The sequence below is a fragment of the Fistularia commersonii genome, chromosome 17, assembly GCF_037954325.1.
Source record: "Fistularia commersonii isolate RoL2024-O1a breed Wild chromosome 17, RoL_Fcom_v1.0, whole genome shotgun sequence".
In the NCBI taxonomy this organism is placed as follows: Eukaryota; Metazoa; Chordata; class Actinopteri; order Syngnathiformes; family Fistulariidae; genus Fistularia; species Fistularia commersonii.
This window is the reverse complement of record NC_141300.1, coordinates 12,993,792-13,017,063: the sequence shown is the minus strand read 5'-3', so window position 1 is coordinate 13,017,063 and position 23,272 is coordinate 12,993,792. Positions and strand designations below refer to the sequence as shown.

At 42.4% G+C, this 23,272-nt stretch overlaps 1 protein-coding gene and 1 long non-coding RNA gene across 4 annotated transcripts; one reads left to right on the top strand and one right to left on the bottom strand.

The window, feature by feature from the left end:
• The first annotated feature begins 259 nt into the window (after positions 1–259).
• On the top strand, positions 260–19,371 carry siah1 (siah E3 ubiquitin protein ligase 1). 3 transcript variants are annotated; one of them, XM_086163095.1, is made up of 6 exons: positions 260–427; positions 846–1,002; positions 10,935–10,991; positions 15,598–15,779; positions 16,638–16,934; positions 17,039–19,371. In XM_086163095.1, the coding sequence occupies exons 3-6, from the start codon at positions 10,982–10,984 to the stop codon at positions 17,408–17,410; spliced, it is 861 nt and encodes a 286-aa protein (XP_086019221.1). In that variant the 5' UTR covers positions 260–427; positions 846–1,002; positions 10,935–10,981; the 3' UTR covers positions 17,411–19,371. The 3 variants fall into 3 exon arrangements, with proteins under 3 accessions (XP_086019221.1, XP_086019220.1, XP_086019219.1); XM_086163094.1 differs by lacking the exon at positions 846–1,002; XM_086163093.1 differs by lacking the exons at positions 260–427; positions 846–1,002 and adding an exon at positions 1,141–1,284.
• LOC147225229 (uncharacterized) lies at positions 18,538–20,338 on the bottom strand. The gene is made up of 2 exons (XR_015107357.1): positions 20,127–20,338; positions 18,538–19,715 (listed from the first exon to the last, which is right to left on the bottom strand). It is a non-coding gene; the product is annotated as an uncharacterized LOC147225229 (long non-coding RNA).
• Between the last annotated feature and the right edge of the window lie 2,934 nt (positions 20,339–23,272).

Below are 23,272 nucleotides of genomic sequence, written 5' to 3'. Positions count from 1 at the left end.
GAATCGGTGACCTTTTGGTGTCACAATTATGCCTGCAGTGACAGTAAACTGTTGGAAAGTGGGGTTGATATACAGATTCAGGGTGAGTCCCAGGGAATTTTGCATGCTTGCAGAGTTGTTTGATTAAATCTAAAACGCACAGTTGACTTGATATTTGGAGTGTTTATTATCTGTATTCACCCATCACTGGGACCCTGCGGCCCTGCGAGTCGTGCAACGCGCGCTCCCGCTACAAACTTCAACAACTGTGCGCGCTCCGAGTCGGCTGCTACTTAACGCCTGGCGTCTCGTCTCTGTTTTATGAGCTGTGCGAATGTGTGTATACCCGGCTATCGGAAGAAAAACGCCTTCTGGTGACCCGGTGTCAGTCACGTCGCCACACGTTCATCCGTTTATCGGCAGTGGATTGAAGGATATTTCGTCCGAGGTGAGTTAAACAGGGGATTTTCGAGTGTAGTGTGCGCTGGGGGAAAACAACAGCCCGGTTGTAGCAGACGTTAGCTTCGCTCATTAGCGTGATGCTAATGTTGACTGCTAGCTTGCTAGCGTTGCCTGGCAGAGGCTGGGGGTTAGCAGCCGCGTCGCTTTCTTGTTTGTTAGCATGACGTTATTAAATCTCTCTTCTGTTAGTCATGTTCGCTCAGCTGACACGTTTAGCCAGCGAGCGTAGCGGTTAACATCCACTTTAACAATGAATGGAAATGGTGCAGTTGTGTTTCCTTGCCCGTTCGCATACTTAGCTAGCGCAGCATCGATTTTTTTAAGCTAGCTGATGTGCTAACGGGGCAGGAGAAGGCCTCGCTGGCTAAGCCAACGCTACGCCGCTTTCCTTCTTGGCCGAAAAGGCCGTTCTTCTCTCCAAGCAGGTCGGTTCGGGTCCGCAGAAACCCATCGCAATCCCGTTTCGTGTGCCAGCCTTACGAGCACAACCTGGATTTGCAACATTTGGAGGAAACGATGACTAATGCTCTCTCAAAGTAGCGACTGCGGTCGCTGTCAGAGGTTTGTGACCATGTACATAAACCGTGTCAATGAATGTCAGTGTTTTAGTGTCAGATGTAGCTGCTCAACATTTTTATAAGCGTGTAATCTTTTTTAAAGGGTGTGCCACAAATTGCATGCTCCCCGTAAACATGGACACCTGTAGACGTGTAATGCGCTAAGTTGCACCGGCCGAAACAAAATCCGAATTACCCGACGATCAGATGGCAAAGCTACTTTATTTCAGTCCAATAAGAATCCAGCTTGGATGCTGCCATTGCTCTTCATCTCACCCTGCTCAAGGTAGCTATATACAAATTTGTTGGCTTTATGCAGATACATTTAATCCACGTGAATGTGTGAGGACTCCAAGAATTGTATTAGTTTAATTACATTAAAAAAAATCTCCATCTAAAATAGTTTTTTCATAAGAGACTGCCTTTGCTTTATAACGCTAGACCAAAAAAGGTGGATGTTAATCATGGCATATTCTGTCTGATCACTATGGATCGGTCTTGTAAACATGCTTGCTGAAATCAGGATGTTTAGGTTCTCTTGGGGCGTGAGGAGGACCAAGAGGATCAGGAATGAGTCCATCAGACGACCATAGTAGATGAAAAGTCAGTCAGCTTTATTCTCAAATGGAGAAGTCAAGAAGATGTTTCTCACTATTCTACAGTTCAGAATAAAAACGCACCGCTTAAAGACGAGACATTTTCTAACATTAAGTAAATGTGCACAGCAGATAAGAACATTTACTAATACTGCAAAAAAAAAAACTTTAAATCTAAACATATGTATATATGTGTGTGTGTGTGTGTGTGTGTATATATATCTATATATAGATAGATAGATAGATAGATAGATAGATAAAGTCAGACGGATACGTTTTAGACTTTGACAGAGGTGGGATTGTGAAGATCCAGGTAAAAGGATGCTAAGGTTGGAGCTACCAGGCAGGAGGTGTAGTGGAAGACCAGAGCGGAGATTTATAGATGGAGGGAAAGAGGACAGGAAGTTAGTAGGTGTGAGAGAAGAGGATGGAGATGAGAGGGTTAGATGAAGGCAGGTGATTGGCTTTGGAGACCCCTGGAGGGAGCAGCCAAGAGGAAAAGATGATGCTTAAAAATTTCCTGTCTTATTTTCCCCAGTCAAGAATTTTTGAATTGTCAAGACGTGTTTGCTTCATGTTTTGAGTTCAAAGGTGTGCTCTGTGAGAAGTTTGAGAAAGCTTTATTCCATAGTTAAAAACCTAGATGGAATTGAAAAACAGCCCAATCATGGGCTCAAAGAAGTCATGGAAGGATGACCAGCGCCAGAAATATCTGGAAAAAACAAGAAATCACAATCATGCAAGTCTGTCCAGTTCAATCAATACTTAATGAAGGAAAAATCTGTATCGAATGATCCAGTTTTCTTATGTTTTCATCAGTTCTGTCAGTGCCTTGCAAGCATGGTGGTCCACTTGTCCTAAAGTATCCAGTAAGGGGCAAGGAAGAGTAAAAACTGTAAAACTACGCTTAGATTGTCTCAGACAGGTTTGGGATTAGTTTGCAGTTCAAACTTTCAGAAGCCTGATGTCTCATAGCAGCCTGGTCAGGAACAATGCCAAGAGACAAACGTACGTGTGTTTGAGTTTAACAAGGAACTGGAGTGAAATTAAAGCTGTATCTGCAGGAGCTATATCATTTATCCAAGACTTCCCTACAAAGCTCAATAGTGATATCAAAAGTATCTCATTAAAGAAACAAGCTCCTGTAACCTCAGTCTTGTTTGGCGTGAGCTACATGTGTGAAAAGCCAATACTGCACTGTGACAGGGCCGGAATTTTGATATACCACCATTTCTGTGTGAAAGGAGCTAATGAATTGTGCCAGAGGACTGACTTCTAGCACCCAGTAAAAAGTCATGCCATAAGTCTAAATGTCTAAATCTTCTGCCACCTTTTTTTTAGCCAAAGAAACAATGGCAGTATGCTTGCATTGTTTTGATTACATTGTTATGTTTATTTATTTTTTTAATAGTCATCCTTTTCAGTCAGTTTTCTAGCTCTTTAAAATCTGTCTGTTGCTGGGCAACTTGTCCCCATCGATAGAGTTTTGCCATTCGTTCTTCCAATATTTCTTGGTAAACTGTATATATTTGGAATCTAAACATCACCCACATTGATTCAAGAAAATGTTGTATATTTTAACATGCATTTGTATGAAAGAGCATTGTTATGTAACTTTTCCCTCTCCGGCTTGGAAAAGTCAAGGAAATTTCATGGTGAATGTTTCTGAACCCTTTCATTTGAACTCAAACCGTGAACCCCCCCTCCACCTCCCAAACCAAATGTTTTGTTCCAATGCTGAGAAGTGTAAATAATGGAGTTGCAGAGCTCGGTACAGTGCTGCACAATAACTAAATTATACAACCACAATGTTTCTAATATACCAGATAATCTGTATTCTAATCTGTGAAATAGAGGTTTTCATACCGGCCGTCATAGACATAGTTTCAGTATATGCAGAAGGTCCAAATGAGCCAATGTAGTGCCTTTCAGAATGAATGCAGGCCAATGCCTGGAAGATCAGACCCGCCTGTGCATTGGTGTTGCCCTCTCAGACTTGTGGCTCAAGGCGGAGGAGTTTCTGTGATGGACACGGGGGGAGAAAGGAAAGAGGGGATGCACAGAGCAGCCAGGAGGCAGGACATTACACAAACACTACACTGCAGATATTGCAGTGTTTTCTCTTCAGTATTACAACACAAAGTTCTCCGATCTCATCATCGTACCTTTATTATAAATCAGTGGATGGGAACCTATGGCTTTTTCGATGACGGCGTATGGCTATCAGATAGCCAACTAGTTTATCCGCGTCAACCCTCATAACGGAAAAGATGGCGAAAACAAAAAAAAGGCAATGATTACCGTGCACTCCGGGCTGCGTGGACAGAGGAATTAGCATTCGGATCTGCGCTATGGCTTTTATGGCTCTCCCAGTCAAAAAGGTTCCCGACCCCTGTTATAAATGTTTGGTGTCATTGTTGTGTTTTGTTGGCGTTCCCCTTTATGTTGTTTCAGTGACTTGCTAGGCCGGTTGGCAAGATTCGAATGAGGGAGCTGGCTAGTTTAAGACCTTTAGGTGTCCGATCCGACTTAATGACGCTGGCCTTTGGACATCCAGCCCAACCTAAAGCCTTGGTAATTTGCATTTGCTGTGCTCGTCTGCAAGGGGGTTTCACAGAGAAAAGTGTCCTAAACCACACCTATCTGCTGAGGTACAAAATGATAAATGTACCGTATTTTCTGGACTATTGAGCGCACCTGAATATAAACCGCACCTGCTAAAAACCACTAAATAAATACATGTGTACAAATATAGGGTGCACTTGTCCATAGCTGCAGGTGTCCATGTTGTATCATGAGATATTTACAAAGAAACATATTTTTATACATACAAGTAACATCCACAAATACGTACTGGAAACTAAAACCGTTAAAGTCGTCTTCGTCGGTGTCGGAATTGAAGAGCCTTGGAATTTCATGGTAATTTAATTGATCCTATGTGACGAGGCTAAATGTTTTGGTGGTAAGAAGCTAGTTAGCCCAAAAAAAAAAAAAAAAACATAAATCAGCCGCAGTGGTCAAAGCGTGTGGAAAAAAGTACCGGCTTATAGTCTGAAAATTACGGTACTAGAAAGACTGGTCAGCTTTGTGGCGTATTCCTGATAAGCAAGTTATGCATTGTTAGTCAACACATTGCAAAACTTATCAGTTTTGGTAGATGCAAAATGCGTATTGGTGGTTTGTTACTGTTGCATTCTCAGGGTTCTTCCCTGTATTTGAAGCCTCCAGTGACATTGGAGATCAGCAGCTAGGGTTCTTTCAAGAAGGGTATTTATGTGTAAATTGTTTTGATGTATTAGCAGAGTAGTAAACTAACTTTCTTTTCCAAGCTAACTTGTACATCCACTGGTGGAGGGCAGAAATTCATTTAATTCCATATCACTGCTATTTGGTGTGTACGCCACTGCTTGATTGCAAGGGCGATACCACTTAGACTACATTTGTTAGTATCTCGGTGACGTTGTAGGAGTTTTCTGTATCGCCATAGATAGCGCCTTTTTTTTCACTGACCATACATGTACTGCGAGTGCCATTCCTTTCGACACTTCTAAAGGGTGGATCTCTCCGCTATCACACTGTAATTCTCTCCCAACCACACACATGCTGATGGTATGCACCCAATGGCATCACTAAACGGCTGTCTAATGCAGCTTAAATGGCATTAGTAAGGCATAGACTCTCATTGCTTCCACTGATTTTGCAGAAACCCTAATTGTGCTATTACCCCCTTCCCTCAGTCATGGATGTGCTGTGACATAATCATCACTCTTTCCCTGCCAGATAAACCAAAACGACGGCCAAACTCTAGTATGTATGAGCTGCGAGAACCTTTTGAAATGGTCTTCAATACAACATGTTCATTTTGTAATTTTAGCTCATTTTCAATTAAATGGGCAAAGCAGTCCGCATTTAAGACCGTGGCTTCTTTGTGATCGACAGGCCCTGACGTGTGTCAGTTATTGCTGCATCTCAATGCTTTCAACCATCTTCCCCAAATATATAGTTTCTATAGAAAAGATAAATATGGTGTATGCTGAAATACAGAGTTGAGTTTTGAACTTCTTAAAAGCATGGATTATTGTGGGGATTGTTTTTTTGTATTTGTGTGAAAATACTGTATATAGGACTGTGGTATGACAGTTTTGTTGTCACGTGCCATCATGGACTGGTTGTCGCTCCCCAGTGATTCAACTCTAAGGGTTGTGTGTCTGACATGGGCGGAGGTTTGGATTCATTTATTGAAACATGTTAGATTTTACTTTGATTTTATCAATTATGTAGATCCTTATGTTGTGCATTCCCTTCTGCACATTCCCTATTAGTGGATCAATATATCCATAATAGTACTGCTAACCACACCTTAAGTCCACCCCCCCCAAATCCACAACCAATCCACACTTCTTTTACGATGTATTTATTTTTTTCCAGCAGCCGTGTAATTTATTTTTAGAGGTGGTTTGGGTCTGATGACAGAATCTGACCATGCAGAAGAAGTGAGCTGTGGAGGTAAATTATGTTTTTATTGTGCTTGAAGCGGCAGGTGTTTAAACCCACTCTCTTAAATTGAAGGAGAGAAGTTTCTCCTTGGGTTGCTGTGTGTAGATTAGGGAATTGTATCCCCCCCCCCCCAAAAAAAAAAGTACTTTGGGAATGCCCTTAACCTCTCACAAAAAAGTATTTTCTGTTTAACTTTTGAGAGGTGTTTTTTAGTTTGTGTGAGCAGGGAACATATCCATCAGAGTTGGGTGGGAAGACAGAAAAATGTTGACTATTTTCCTCTGCCAGTCATTCAAGTGTATTGTTATGCTAAATACTGTGACTCGGTGATACTCCAATTTAGACCCATTAATGGATTTAGTGAGCCTTTACATCTCACCTGCTAAGTACATCAACACCTGCTGACACATTGACATTTTTGGCAAATTGTGACAAAATCAACATTTGCCCTCATTCGTAAAGGGACATTTTATGTATTTATTCTGTATATTAGTACTTTATTAAGATTTTGAAGACATTGCTGGCAGTCTGTCTATGAGCTCTTGTTTCCTTAAATTTTTTTGCCTTTGTGCCGAAAGACACAATGAGGATATGTTGGCACTGTTACACAGTATAACTCCAAGCATGATGTAGGAAAATGTTTGAGCATCCGAAGCAATTTGCTGTTCAGGGTCTGGGATAACAGCTCTTAGAAGCTCTGCTGGAGTTGGGGTTTGTATGAGTAATCCTCAAACTATGAGATGGTTGCTTTATCAGCTAACTGTGCCACTTGAGATTAAAATGTTTTCGACCAACACAAATCTGAAGGTACTGACAAGGGGTGGAAGTAAAGATTTTTTTTTTTATTAAACAAAACGACCATTGTAAATTCTGCATATCAAACATGACAGGGGTTTTATGCTATGTTTTTCCAACTCCACCAGTCTGACCCTTGCAAAAGCTGAAAGAACTCTTGCCATTTCTGGGAAGCTGTGCTAAACACAGACAACAAGCCTTCTCTATTGGAAAAGACAAGATGTAACTGCAGTCAGAAAGGGAAAATATTTGAGAATGGTACTTTGTAGCATTTAAATCACATGAGAACGAGGCCCTTTTGAAACTCAATGTCCCATATGCAGCCATTTACTGTGCTATATATATATATATATATATATTACATAATTTACATTACTTTATTTTCAACCTTACACTGAGTTTTATTTTTGTTCTTTCACTTAAATGCTTATATTTCTCATCTGTACATTCCCCATGAACAGGAGCTGCTGCAACAAAAAGCAATTTGGGGGCCTATGAAGTAATATTATTGACTTCAGGCTTGTCTACTAATCATATGTTCAATAGATTTGAAAGCTCATTTTAAGTTTTTTAATTTTTTGTTTTTATTTGCCGCTGATCAGGGGAAGTGAGTGATCTGGTACCAAAAGAGGAGGCTATATTAACAGAGGCTTTCCCCCCAAGCTGACTGACTTGGACAAACAGAGTTGGAGTCAGCTCCCCTGCTGCTCAGAGGAGCAAATCCTATGACCTCATGGAAGGACGATCTGCAAGGATTCACTCTTGTCACACCTTGCAAAACGTATTTCAGATAACAGTTGCCCCTTAGAAGGTGATCTCTACTGAAGGGGAGATCATCACAGTCCACACGAGCTCTTCAAACCAAACTTTTTTAGTAGAATTCTGTTTATAAACCAGAAACCGAAGGTAATGAACCCCTGCTCCGTTATACACCAAATGACACAAGCTAGATTTCACTTGAATTTGAAGGAGGTTAAAAATACGCCTTTAAAATGGTTAAAAAATGCTATTCTATGTCACTCTGGTCTGTCTTGTTTTCTTTTGTATTCTCCCATTGTATTTACGTTTCATGTAATAGTTCATCACATTCTACGATGCATTGCAGAAACAAATCTAAAATGGATGAGAATCAAAGCTTAGAATTCATTACTTGCAGCTCAAATTGTTCAGGTAATGTTTGATATCATGATAAATAGCAATTGTGAATTGTGTATCTGTATAAAAAAGTATTTGAGTAAGTGTGAAAGTTCTGCCCAGGCATTGTAGATGCTGCCCTCAGACATGAAGTTGTTGGTAATATTTTCGGTTAAGCTGGAGGCAAGAACACCCAGGCAAAGTCTCGACTGGTGCCTTCTGTTTCAGGACCACCAGAATACATTATGTGAAGGAGCCAGTGTGCCTTGTCCCGGTGTTAAGTAACAGCTCGAGTGTAATAACACGATGATTTGTTATTATGGAAATGGTGTGACTGCGGCGTCGCTAACTCCTGTCATGACTTTGAGTCCGTATATTTTCTTTGAAGACAAAGAACAGCGTTCAGTTTTTTGCCAAGGTGTTTTATGCAGGTGGAGATATGGGGGCTTTGACTTCTATATTTTTAGAGGCATTTACTAAAGAGGTACTGCTCAAGCAAGAGTATTCAATAAACTGACACATCGGATGCAGAAAAGGCTAGAGTAGAAGGGAAACGTGTTTTCAACAAGTTTCTGGGAGTTTGTGTGGGGGGTGGTGGTATGGGATTTGGAAGAGTTACCAACACCTCCAGCAGGTTAATCCACAGTGGCAGAGGCTGCCATTGTAGACTATTATGTAAATTACTCAGTTGAAGTCCTTTGAGACTAGCACAATCATTTGGTTCAGGGTAAATGAAACTCTGTATTGCAAGTGGTCCTTTTATTTGCGAAGTTGATGGACCAACAATAAGTCCCAAATGGTGCCCACATTCACCCTTTTGAGCTGTGTCTTGTGTCATCTGCAAAGCCAAAAGACATATGGCAAACACCATAGAACACCCTCCCCCCCTCACAGCAGTGGCCAAGTACAATGCATTGGAGTCAGCATATTGGGGGGAAAAAAGGGGTGGGGGCAAATAGGATTACAGAACTGCATTATCTGCATATTGATTGAAAAAAGAAAAAGCGCATAACTCAAAAATTTGCACTAGCTAGCAGCGCAGCAGGTACATCGATGTATTGTATTTTGCACAAGTGTGTCTGGGCCTTGCTAGCTGGAGAGGTGCAGCCTCAGGGAGTTCCAGAAAATGAATTGAAGACCCAGGAGACATGTGCTTTAGGTCAATAGAAGAAAAGGAAAGCGCTAAAACAATCATAGCTTATTGCACCAACAACCTGCAAAATGAACTTTAATTCTTTGTTTTTTTTTCCCCCCAATAAAATTGTTTTGTAGCCAGTCAAAACAAGCAATATTGTTAAATATCTGCAAGGTAATGATAGCTGAGGTAATCTTTGGTCAAGGTGCAAAGGCACTAGAAGTCTGCTTGCACTGTGTCGGTCTTATCTTTTAGTAACACACTCACGCCTGTGTGTGTGTGTTTATGGGTGTATATTAATTTAAAAAAAAATTTTTTTAAATAGTTTGTTTTTATGCAACCTGAAGAGACTTTTTGGTTGGCTGGCAAAACGTGTCTTTGAAAGGTCTGATTGCTTAAAAAAAGCAGCTTCACAAAAGCTTCACAAAAGCGTCTCTGCAGCGCCGATCAAACTTGTTTTTGGTCCCAATCCTCTGGTCAGCCAGGGATTGTCAGGTTGACTAAATACTGATGCAATCATTTCATACTTCTCACTGAGGTATTAAGACATTTTGTCAACAAAGACCTCTGATTTGACCATCTAAGCTTTGGTTTGTGGACCCTTTTTGCCCAGGATTTTGGTTGGCCTTCTTTTTTTGAAAGACTATAAAGATCGCTTTCAATCTCCAACATGCGTTAGTATTTGGTTGAAAGGGAACTTGAGGTCCCACTGGAACATCACACGAAGGGGGTTCATGTCACTCGTTGTCCACCAGAATAAAAAGCAATTTCTCAACCTCTGAGAAGAGACCCAGGCAGTGTGTTGTGAGAGTGGAAATTGAATGGCTTGCGTGTAAGGGGGGCGGGAATACAGAGAACGTTTTAAGCAAAGTGATTGTGTGCATTGCATTGAAAGAGAGAGAGAGAGAGAGAGATGCAAGGAGTCGGCAATGACTGGAGCAAATAATGGCATGTTTGTGTCAATGCCTTGTTTGTTTCTGCCCTTTCAACTTGTCACATCCCTCTCACCCAAGTGGTATGTGTATCTTGGGTTTCTACCTCATTAGTATTTCTATCACACATTTTAGAAGTAAATATTGTTTTTTTTTTTATTTGTTTTTATCTTGATCCTTCAGTCAGGAGGAGCTGTTTCTATCTATATGTTTATGTAGAGATGGATTAGAGTGTTTTTTTTTTTAATACATCCAATGTGGGTATGTGTCTTTGGAAACACCCCAACAAGTTAAAGAGAATATAACTAAAAAATGTTTTTACCACTGTTAGCTTTGTCCCTTCACCAAGTCGAGTGTTTGAGCCTCTTCTTTTTTAATGTCATCTAAACAGGTTTGGTGTCATGCTTCATAACTTTACAATAAAGTCAGTCAAAGGTTTCAGAGTGGGATTTTACATTGTGTTGCTTTATGACCATCTCAAATTTAACTGAACGATTTGTATAAAATTCACATTTTAGTGTTGTTTTTTAAATTGCAATAGTATATCATGCTAAATGACATCACACGACCAAGAAGTCCTGCTGGTACCCCCTTCCTCAGTAGTACCTGAACCCAAAAGATCTTCAGTGATGTCTTTTGTAAAATTGAGGAAAAAAAAAAAAAAAAAAAAGTTTTGTCACAAGACCTCTTTATACGTGTATAGGTGATGATAGTTGATGTCCACTTACTGACCTACATGATATCAGACCCATTCATTGGAAGTATTTTCAACTCTGTTGAATCCAGCAAAGATTTTATATTATTTTGATAAATACCATATTGTTTATGCTTTCACTTTTCCTTTCAGAGGTCGCCACATTTCAAGAGAAGACGACAGCCTTATTTGGAAATCTTATGGACGAAGGTGAGTGTCTTTTTAAGTCTTCTCACCCCGCCCTCATTTACCTGTCTAGGTCGTCCATGTACAGTTTTGCTAAATGCAAATATAACAATCTCTGTAGTCTCTTTCACCCTATTGGTATTCTGCTGTCGTTTCTAGTGGCTCCCCTAGGAAGGTATCTTGAGTTATTTGTGGATTTGGAGCACATTTTATCTTTTGTACAAGTCTTATCAGAACCAGCCTTAATGTGCACCTTAAGTGAGCGTGTGAACGTCTGGTTTTCTTTCTACATGGCAGCCCTATGATTCAAATGGCACTTGTACTGGCTGCACACTGCCTCCCACCCGATCTAGAATTGTGTCCACAAATGTTACACTTAATAATTGAAAGTGTATTTGTTCATGTGGGTGCAGTGTAAATAGTCATAAATACATCTGACGACAGCCACAGACCCTATTTGTTTTATCATGAATATTTCTGCAGTTTGGCATTTTCTGTCTTCCCCCTCAACTTGTACTTGCAGAAACATTTACCCACCTCTGCTTGATCTCAATTTCATTGATGTTTTCTGAGTGCTTTGAATTAGGCTATATCTGCCTTGTAATTTTTCCCTTTCTTTGATATGTAGGAAAGACTTGAATCATCGTCTCCTCCACACTCACTAACTTACCCTTCCGTCTCAACTGTTTTATTGATTCAGAATCAGAAATACTTTATTGATCCCAGAGGAAATTGAGTATTCATAGTGAATCAGAAAATGTCATATTCTCAAAACGTTTTGCAAAGTGAATATTCCAACGAGCAGCTCAACCCCTTTTCGGAGTCCAAAAAAAAAAATCCCTCTGGGGCTGCATGCTTACCAGAAAGGGAGCTGGGTCTGTATTGTCCCTGCTTTCTGTGGCCCGTCTCACTTCATTGTGCCCCATTTGCCTTCCAAAAATATGATGGTATGTTATTGTCCACACTGCCACTCTAACTTGGCATGCTAGTACTTGTATCTGGACCCTGCCAAGGATCTACAGTAGCTCATGTAAGGCCGGGGACACATTACACAACTCTCACAGTCGTTCTATACTAACCGACTGGCTCAGCACATTTTTTTTCAAGACGACTGAAAGACTAGGGATCACATTTACCAAGCGTTATATATTATTTTGCAGTTTGGTTGGTAATCAGCACACAGCAACGATTACGTCCAGGTTCAGCACAAAAGGCCGGCCCGGGGTCTCTCCGGCCCGGGGTCCCCCCCCCCCACAAAAACACACACACACATATTCTAACACATTTCTGTGCCGACTAACCACACTGACTGGTGGTTACTGCCCAACCTGGGTAGATCAGTGAAAAACCTCTTGGGGTATGTCCTAAGCTTAGGTTAAGATGACTGGGATAAACTGTCCACTGTGGTACGACCATCGATGGGATGGACCGATGAGCCGCCTTTGAAACCTCAGCAATGATAGCATTGCGGCATGCAAAGTAATAATCATTTAATCCTGCATCTCTCAGTTTGTTAAATGGATTCTGCAGGAAGTCATTCATATTTGAAAATCTGAAGAAAGTCAGAAAATATTCTCAAGTAAACACCGTTGAAGTTTGACATGTTTTTATTAATTAGCAATTACTTGAACTCATTGCGATTCTAGTCTCGATGACTCGCCATGGAGGAGTCCTTAGACTGTTCCGTCCGACAACCAATGGATCCCATATTTGAATATGCCGTTAGCATCATTTGCACATTTCGCAACTGACTTTGACAAAACGTGGTGAATTCATTACAGCTGTGCCTTATCAATCTGGATCCCAAACCAAGTGCCGAAGCCCAGATGACCATATGTTACCACCAAAACAGGACAATCGACTTATTTGAAATAATTTACAACATGCCATAAATATTGGCATGACGAAATGATGCCATTTTTGAGTCATTTGTATATTAAAGAAACTCTTACAGTTGTATTGATTGCTCCTGAGATTGGATTTCAGGTGTAGCCAACTCATATCTGTTCTGTCTATATTTGAATAGTAGCTTCAGGTAAGACCATTGTTCTCCAGGTGCACCAGATGAAGGAGTTACTGCATGTAAGGAGTTGCCTGTTCGTTATTTCAGTTGAATGTGACTCTGGCCTTGGCCTAGTAGAATGTCCTGAGCTAATTTGGTCTTGCTGCCCTTAGCACTGCAGCTAGTATGCTAGGAAGCTAGGATGGCTATTCATAGCTGCGAAGGATTATCTGCAACACAGCAGATGTGTTTACAGACGGGTAGCTAGTTAATTCTGTCTCATTTGTACTTGTGCAGTTGGGATGCACAGGAGCAGCCTTGCTGCTGGCAGGACTCCCTGCCACCGAGCTACACACAGAAGGGAAGCTTAGTGCGATGCTTTTAGCTACCATCATCTGTTGTTCAGCTTTTTGAGTGTTCTTCACACCTTTCAGGGGCTTGTCAACATTGCACAGCAAACCGAAAACTGCTGGAATTAAGAAGCACCTCTAACTTATCACTGATCACTTAATGTTGCTTTAAAAGGCACATATTTAATTTGCAGGATTTTTGAAGTTTCATTTTCATAGCATGAGGGTCTGAAATGTGTACCTTAAAACTATGATTCACTTGTGAAAACCCTATTGAGAGTCTTCCAAAGAGCTGGGTAAGTTGAGTTTCAAAAGTCACAGCTAGTAACCCTCACTGTATATGTGTATATAAAAGCTCATAAGCTTTTAAGTACTGGCAGCAACAAGAGTTCATCTGCATATTTCAATGTCACCGTCCTTGTTCTCCTATATCTTCATGTATCTTGCACCATCTTTTCCGCACGTTTCTTGAGCGCTGTTCTAGGTCTGCCTGTGCTGCTTCTCTATGTGGGCAGTGCTATAAAAAGGATGAACTATGAAAGAGAGCCAGGGCTCTTACTTTCTTTGCCTAGGTAACATATATGCCTCCTTGTTGGGAACATTTAGCATAAAACCAACTATAGATTGTTTTTTTTTAACGGAATGTCAGTGAATGATGGAATGAATTGAACACAGGAAACAGGAAAGTACATGGAGAAATCTGAGAGGGATCTTCAAAAACATCCCATTCTTTTACACTTCAAGTCCAGCAATACCCCAAAACAGAAGATTGTGCCAAACAAACAAACAACCTGCTCCCCTGGTCAGGACTCAATGCACATCTTAAGGACACTGCTTTTTTGCTAAAGAGGACAGGTGGTGTGTGTGTACGTGTGCGTGTGTGTGAGAAAGACTAGAAAGAGCATCACTCGACAATAGACAGCCTTCGACAGAATCTTTCAGCCACTTAGTCTACCCTGGGACTGTCCCCAATTCTAACACCTACTTTACCCTGGACTCGATGAACCCCATTGAAACCCCAGCTCAGGTGACCCGACCTGCTCCTCAAGGTGTGAATGACACCGTTCACCCTGAGTGCCGGTGGATCCAGTCAACTCTAAACTTAGGCCTCATGTACCTGAAAGTTTGAGAAACATCTTCCAGAAAGCTTCCGGGTTCAGTTGCCCCCTTAAGATGTATCAACAAGTAACAGAACAGTGAACAATGAAGTCATTAAATCCATAATGGAAGACAAAGTACGCTTGTTTTTTTAGGTTTAAAGAAAAGACCTATGACAGTATTTTAACAGTGAGCAAATCTCTAATCACTCAAATCACATTTGAATTTCTATGCTCCGTCAGGTTCAAATAGAATCACCTTGCAGAATTAGTCACTTTTTCACCAAGCCTCATGTTGACCTGTAACATCCGGTAAAGGTGCAGCGGCATTTTGCAAATTTGTCCTTTGTACGAAACACCGCTTTCACACAGCCAGGCCTTTTCTTCACCTCCCACTGTTGGTGGAAGTCAGTTAGCGGGTCTCACCTCTCACTGAGGAGTTTCATTTTAACCTGCAGCCCGAGACTGACTGCATGGTATCCAGTTTATCACCTCACTTCTGCAAAGTGAGACCGCTAGCAGGCGATAACTGGCAGGCTGTGCTGCAACAGCAGGCATGGCAGAGCAGTAGTTTGGGGCACATGTGGTTTCCCCAGAAGCAACATCTCCAGCCAATCTTCCAAAACACCTCTTGCTGAGCGTTATTCAGATTTGAAAAACAGTCATGTGAGACATACACGCCGTGCACATATTGAGCAAGATCTTGTTGAATTATTCTCTTTACAGTATTTGGTATTTCCATAAATGAGTATCACAAATAGAACAAATTAATGTGTGATGTGATAAATATAAAAAAAAATCACGGGCAATAGAAAATATTCACACACGTATTATCTTTTTAGATACTTTAAGATACACACACACACACACACACACACACACACACACACATATATGTATTAAAAAAAAGTGTCCATCTATTTTTGCAGAGTTGGTCAGATTGTTCACATAATATACCTCAGTGACGCACTTGTCTTCTGCCTTCCTACAGATGCAGCAGACATATATTGTGATACCGAAACCGCGCCGACGTCATAAATTCTGACTTTGGAATGAATAATATCAGGGATTTCCATCAGTCATTTGTGTGTGTGTGTGTGTCCCCTTTTCCTTATGACGCACTTCCACGTGAAAAGTTGAAATGTTAATCGCTGTCCTGTCCATTTCTCTTGTTCCACCAGAAATGAGTCGCCAGACTGCCACCGCGCTGCCCACAGGAACCTCCAAGTGCCCCCCCTCCCAGCGCGTGCCCACCCTGTCAGGGACCACTGCCTCCAACAGTGACCTGGCCAGCCTGTTCGAGTGCCCTGTGTGCTTCGACTATGTCCTACCCCCGATCCTGCAGTGCCAGTCCGGACACCTGGTATGTGTGGCAAATCCATGGGAATTACATTTCCTCCGTGGTACATACTTTTGTATGTGTAAACACGTTGTATTTGATCTGTTTCTTTTGGTTTTTTTTTTAAGTCTTGTAATAAAACACATGCCATTACTAAAAGCTCTTGGTTGAGAGTACCAAATGTTTGCTTTTTTTTTTTTTTAGATAAACTTAAAGTTAACAACTCTCTTTGACATGACCATATACTTTCATTTGTACAAGCTATGCACTTTCATGGCATTCCTTTACGAGGCTGCCATGTCCATTATCCCCTGTTCTTGACATAAATGCATAATGTTTTTCCTTCAGTATTTGTTGGCTTTGAAATCGAGTTTCGCTGATTTTAAAGTCAGAATGGGAACATTGCTCTCGTCATTAGCTCTTATTAGCAGACTCCCGGTGACCGTACGGCCTGAAACACAAAGGCGTTTTGTTCACAAATTTGACATTTTATTGATGCGACGTGGTCATTTCGTCAAGGCCAGCGATGAAAACGAACAGCAGAAAATAGTGTCCCCACAGAGACTTGAGGCTCTCCTCTATTGTTCTTCTTCCAGATGACGAGCCAGTTATTGCTATAATGCTTTTTTTCGCCATTCTTGCAGTTTTGTTGGAGTTTGTTCTGAAAATGCTATTAAGTGAAATATCTTAGATCAGCAAGATGGCATACCTTGATCTACTCAGGATGAAGAGACAATATTTTGGATGCCAGGAGATGGAAAAAGTCCATGGCTACTGTCACATTTCAGAAACCTCCCCAGAAGAAGTATATAAGAAAATATTAAAAAAAAAAACACACGTGTGGGTGTAAACATGGACTTGTCTTGTGTGCTCCTTTCTCAGGTATGCTCTAACTGCCGACCAAAGCTCACCTGCTGCCCCACTTGCCGTGGGCCACTCGGTTCCATAAGGAACCTGGCAATGGAGAAGGTGGCCAATTCAGTCCTCTTCCCATGCAAGTACGCCTCATCAGGGTGTGAAGTCACCCTGCCTCACACTGACAAGACGGAGCACGAAGAGCTGTGCGAGTTCCGGCCGTACTCCTGCCCCTGCCCCGGCGCCTCCTGCAAGTGGCAGGGCTCCCTGGATGCTGTCATGCCTCACTTAATGCACCAGCACAAGTCCATCACCACACTTCAGGTCGGGCTTCAACGTGGTCTTAAGCCTCGGCACTCCTCGAGAAAACAAGCAGAATACGGAATGAATATCAGTTTGTAACGAACGTGGTCTTCTCCTCTTCCCAGGGGGAGGACATTGTGTTCCTAGCCACAGACATAAACCTGCCCGGCGCGGTGGATTGGGTAATGATGCAGTCCTGCTTCGGCTTCCATTTCATGCTCGTCCTGGAGAAGCAGGAGAAGTACGATGGCCACCAACAGTTCTTCGCCATCGTGCAGCTCATCGGTACTCGCAAGCAAGCGGAGAATTTCGCTTATCGGCTGGAGCTGAACGGCCACCGGCGCCGCCTGACCTGGGAGGCCACGCCGCGGTCCATCCATGAGGGCATCGCCACGGCCATCATGAACAGCGACTGCCTAGTGTTTGACACGTCGATCGCACAGCTGTTCGCGGAGAACGGCAACCTGGGCATCAACGTCACCATCTCCATGTGCTAAGAACTTTGGAAAAAAAAAAAAACAGGGGGGGAAATCAAAATATAAGATTGTTCGGGGGCATTCTAAGGGCGTCGCAATCTGATGTCAGTTGTGACCCCACACTGCTCTCTGCATCACCCCTTGAGATGGACTTAATGTGGAACGGGACTGTCTGACAGGGCAGCCATGGAGGCCCAAGGGGTGGATTGGATGGATGAGTGGAGGAATAAATACGGACATAACAGTGTAGTGATGGCTTTAGCCTTATAAAGACACACATACAACCATATATATGAGACTCTTGCACCCATGCAGTCTCGCCCTCTCGGTCATAAACATTGACACAAAACAATAACTGTTCAGTTGTGTGTTTTGGTGACTTTTGCTACCACATCTGGTTCACGGTCTTATTTTAGTCTCTCCCTCTGCGACGCAGTCATCCTTATACATTTCAGACACTACAGCTCGCGAGCTCTCCGAGATACTGGAGGCTTGTCACCGAGCAGCTCCGTGCCCCGACAGATACACACTGTGGAAGGCTGAAGCTATATTTCAACATTTAGTCCTGGTCAGTGCTCGGCAGTAAGCCAGTTATTTTGTTTGCTAGAACCCATCAGACCTCGTTGATCAAATGGTTCACACTACCAACACTTGTACTGCTTTGGCTGTAGGTGTGGCCAGATGACACAACCATACCTATTTAAGTTGGAATTAGAGCCCAGGTTTTTTTTTTTTTTTTTTTTTTTTAAGTTGTTTTATTTGTGTGTGTGTGCGTGTTTTTCTTTTTTTTTTTTTTTTATCGTTTACCCATAACAGACACGGCCATGGATGATGGGGGGGACTGGAATCCTCGCACATAGACATGCACGGCTATAGCACCAAGTTAATTTCCAGGACTGAAACAGTGGATCTGCAGTGAAGAGACTTGGCATCATTAACCATTTGTCCAGGCCCTCCAGCCTGCGGCCGCGGGTCCACATCAGTCCACCGAAGTCCACCGCTGGTGTTTTTGCACGCTCTCGTTGATTGTGATCGATAGCTATTCAAAGACCGCTGGCATACTGTAAGGATACAAGACGCCCCCGAGCCACGGCTGACCCGGATTCATTTGTTTTAACAAGTGGGAAAAGCAGTTGATTTCTGACCTCTGTGTGTGTGTGTGTGTGTGTGTGTGTGTGTGTGTGTGTGTGTGTGTGTGTGTGTGTGTGTGTGTGTGTGTGTGTGTGTGTGTGTGTGTGTGTGTGTGTGTGTGTGTGTGTGTGTGTGTGTGTGTGTGTGTGTTGCGCGCACAAATATTTTTAACCACAAAACAGAAAAGGTCTCATGTTTCAAAATGAGGATGAAAAGAAATCACTGCGTTTCAGCTGCGTCAAAAGTTTAAACTTTTTTTTTATTGGGTATTGTGTTTGATTTTTTTTTTTAATTTGATTTTTTTTATTTTAAGTGTTTGTTATCGTTTTGTATGACAGATGTGTGTGTGTGTGAGAAATCCAGATGTTTGGCAAGGAGTCTGCTCATTCTCTCACGTTCTCCTTTTCATCTCCATCTCGCTCTACCAGTTACTGCCTCAACCAGTTTGATCACCCAACCAGGAATGAGGGACAGTTTCTATTGTTACGACGTTGCTATTGTTATTAAATGGATATTATCATAACTATCATTTTGTAATAACTTTTAAAAACACAAATTCAAAGGCAGTTGTAAAACTTGTGGCTAAACTTTAGTGTTTGTAGATAAAAGCAAAAATGTATTGTTCTTTTGAAGGTTGTTTTTTTTTTTTTTTCCCTCCCCAAGTTGAATTGTTTTTCTTCATCTACTCGTGTCTCTGTCCTCTTATGTGGTCTCTTCTTCTTTTGTCTGAGGAAGGAGGGAGGTGATGCCAATCATCTCCCCGTATCTTCATGTGGAGTCTCAGTAATGTTGCTGCTCTCCCTCAACTCCTTGACTTCTGTTTTGTCATTAAATAAATTTATCTTTTTCATATTTGCGCCATCCTTTTTAAACCATCGTTAAACGAACTGATACTTTTAAGCATGTCTCTTCTGCAAATATTAGCTAAGCTGTCTGTCCCAGAAACAAAGATCTTATCGTATTTGTGGAACTGAAACACAATTACGTTGAATCTCATTCATTTTTAGTATAGGGGTCTTCTATGTGCAGCCTCCTCCGCCACCTCGCAGTACTTCATTACCCACAATCCACCTGCGGCTCCAGTCTCAGGATCGGGGGCGCTTTGTTCAGTCTGGCGCCCTCTAGTGGTGAGTATTCATGCTGCAGGTGTAGACGCTTGGGGGTCGGGTATGCTCGATGACGTTTTCCGTGTGAGCTGGAAAATGGGCGTTTTGAGAGAAGATAATGTTACCTCAATTTGTAGGAATAGTTAGTGGTGGTGTTATTTTGAGAAATATGCGAAACAAAATTAATTTCAATAAACAGGCGTGTTAGAAGTTGAGTTGAACGCAGTTGCTACAAAACGTTCTAATTTTAAGCTAACCCCTGATTTCCGGTACACATTTTTTTATTTTGTTTTTCAATTTCATCAATTTTCATACTTTTTCTCGGCAAACCGCCGTCAAAAGATCAAACTACCGAGGGAAAACCAAACTGCTTCTCCTCGAACTGTTTCCCAGTTACGGGAGACGAGAAGAACCGACGTGGAGCAAACAAACACCCGTCATTAACCTGTCATTCACCCGTTTGCTTCCGGTGGGATTTTCAAAGTAAAAGCGGACGTTACCTGTCTCCTGTTAACGTTTCCGCAGGAATTAATGAAAACACGGCAGAAGACGACTCCTTCTGGCACTCTTTGAGCTGAAGCAGGTATGAAAATACTCCAGAATCAAAAATACTTCAATGATCCCCGACGAAATCGTTTAATCCCAGACGCTCCATACAGAAATTATTCGAATAATAATTCTACTCCTTTATTTTCGCATGCCGTTGCTTCAAAATAATAATACATTTCTGTGTATCTGCAGGTTAAAATGGTTGTAGGCGTGAACCAGACGCTGAATGTATATAAGTCTCTATTGGTGGCCCTGTGATTGACAGATGACGACACTTGAGTAAACCCCGCCCCCCGGCCCAAAGTCTGCTGTGATTGGCTCCTGCCTCTTCCTCCCCATTAAATGGTAAATAGTCTCCACTCCACTTTGCAGTCATGGAAAAATAAATAAGATGGTCAGGGATGCTAGAGAACCTGGAGCTGATTTTAAAGTACAAAAGGTACAAGATCAATAATGTAAAATAAACAGTAACATCAGTGGAGAGGAGAAAAGAAAAGACGAGTGTGATGAGCTGAAATGGTCTGCAGATACTGGACTATGATGGATATCCAAGCCTCCTCAGGACATCTTCAGCCACACTCACACACACACACACACACACACACATATGCGTTATTGTCCGGGCACAATTGCAATTTTTCATACCAGCCGCTGGAAGTTACCAGGAAAAGTCAATGAGTAGTATGCATGTTTTCAATAAGAATAGAACAACTTTATTTGTCCCGAAGGAAATTGTTGTGCCAGAGTTAATTCGGTTTCTAAAGGATGCTAAAAAACTGCAAATGCTTCTTCACTTGTGTGTGTGTGTGTGTGTGTGTGTGTTTGTGTGTGTGTGTGTGTTTACATCATTGAATAGGAGCAGAGTGACCATGTGATCACATTTTTTGTGAAGACCTGGAAATACTGGTCGTTGTGGTATTGCTTGCAGACCCTCCTCCGGTTGGCCCTGGAGCCTCTGCTGAGACTAAACAGCGGCCTCTTGAGACCAGAGAGATCCTCACGCCTCCAGATCCGGAAGGTCAATGACCATTCCGCATCTCTCCCTCCAGGTGGTTGCCTGCAGGCTCTTCTAAGTCCTGGACTTTGACCTTGTTTTTCTCACCTTCCAAAGCCTTAACAGTGAAGATGCTCATGTTTTATGTAGGACTTTCTCTACTCAGAAAGATGTGGGGTCTTCTTGTTCTTCTAGTCTCCTTTCCTTTGAGGGCACCATCTTGCAGAAGAGCCCCAGTTCACATGAGGTTTTCCCTCCATGCAACTCTGTCCTCATCTCACCTCGGTTCCACGTCTCGATGTACTCCACCCTTCTCACAAGAACCGGTCGTCCACCTCATCCGTGTCCTTCCTCAACTCCTTCCTCAGCACACATCCCAAACATCCCATCTGCTTGATCTTTATCCTGCTCATTATGCACTTCATCCGCCTGAGCCGTCCTCAACGTTGCTCTTAAGAACCTCATGCTGGAGATCATTGACTATGACTCGGGACCTGGTCCCACCCCCAGGATGTTCTCCAGTTTCCAGAAAGCTGACCTGCCTCGTGGAATCTTACATCTCCTGGTCTCCTTCCCGTGTCTTCTGTGCTGCCGAGGGGTTGAAAGTAAATGTTTTTTTTTTTTTTTTTTTTTTGAAGGCACCTGGAGCAGCTCAGGGAGACCTTCAGGCTGATGTCCCTGTCACGTTCTCTGCCGCGGCCCTGGATGCGTCAAGCAGCCGTGGCCCGAGGCTTCTCCAGGAACAACCAGCCACTTGTGGAGCTCTGAGAGCAGAGTGAGAAGCCTTAGAAGTAATAAATCACAAACATAGTGGGAGCTGGCGTTTGGTTTGTGTGTGTGTGTGTGTGTGTGTGTGTGTGTGTGTGTGTGTGTGTAATGTGATTCCCCTCTCTTTGTTCTGGAAAAGAGCCAGACAGCTGAATTCTACATTTACGAAACCGATCAATACGACTTTTGATCTGGCAAGTAAAAGAACACAAGTTACTCCAATGGCCATGAAATGAAATATGGAGCCCCTTTTGTTTAACGTCTTCGAAAAGTTTTATATATATTTATTTTCTTTAGAGAAAATGCCTTTTAAGATGAAAAGCCCTCTGTGTAGACATTTTGTAAGACGATCCAAAACGCTCCTCTGTGAAAACTATTGAGTGTATTTGGGATCAAAACCCAGCCGGTGGAAAAAAAAACCCCACGTAAGATTTCAGAAGTTTGGGTTGACGTTCACCCGAGAAACACGTGGCTCTGTGGCCTGTTTTGAAACTATTATTAGAAGAAACATCTCACAGGCGTCACCTCCAGCTGACGGAGGGCTGGGATTTCCATTTGATGATGAGTTTGAAAAAAGCCAGGTCCCGCAGGTGAGCAGATATCTGGATCTGGTTGGACATCCCTAATCTTTCTACTGGTGTCCTCGACGTGTGCTGCTGTGTTGGATGTGAAAGTCAAGAGGTCCGAGGTCTTCTTAGACCAGGAGGATCACAGTTTCAGGAGGGACCTCTGAGATACACCAGGAAGTATGCCTATGTTCATAAAAAGGTATTTACAGCTAGAGCTTTGCATTTGTGGTGGCCAGTCCTACCCTGCCTGAAGGAGACAGATTATTATGGTCTGGATGATGACCGGAGCTGTACAGTTTATCCACATGTTAGAAGGAGAGGACCGGGAGAATACTGGATACTGGCGTATATACCTTGGAAAATGCGTCTGTGATATACATTTTTCCGATCTTGAACTTTTTATGTCTGGAAAATAATTGTGACGTTCATCAGGCGTGGTTTGAGCCGCACTCATCTAGACCAGGAACCCCAGCCTCCGTATGGAGACGCCACGTATCCTGCTAAAGTTGCTTTGCTCTGCAACCTTCACAGGGGCCGCCATTTCCCGTGTCCCGGCCCCTGTCTCATCTCCCGCCAAACTTTCACGACCCAAACACAGATGAACTGGCCCCCATCGCCCATTGCTACTCTTGAGATTCACACGTCATGACGTGTCAAAACGTTGTGGCAACGATTTACACCTGCCGCGGGAAACGGACTGCAGACTCACAATTGCTAACGTGTGCGTTCGTTAGAAGAAATACCTTATTGTCACTTTCAGTTAAAC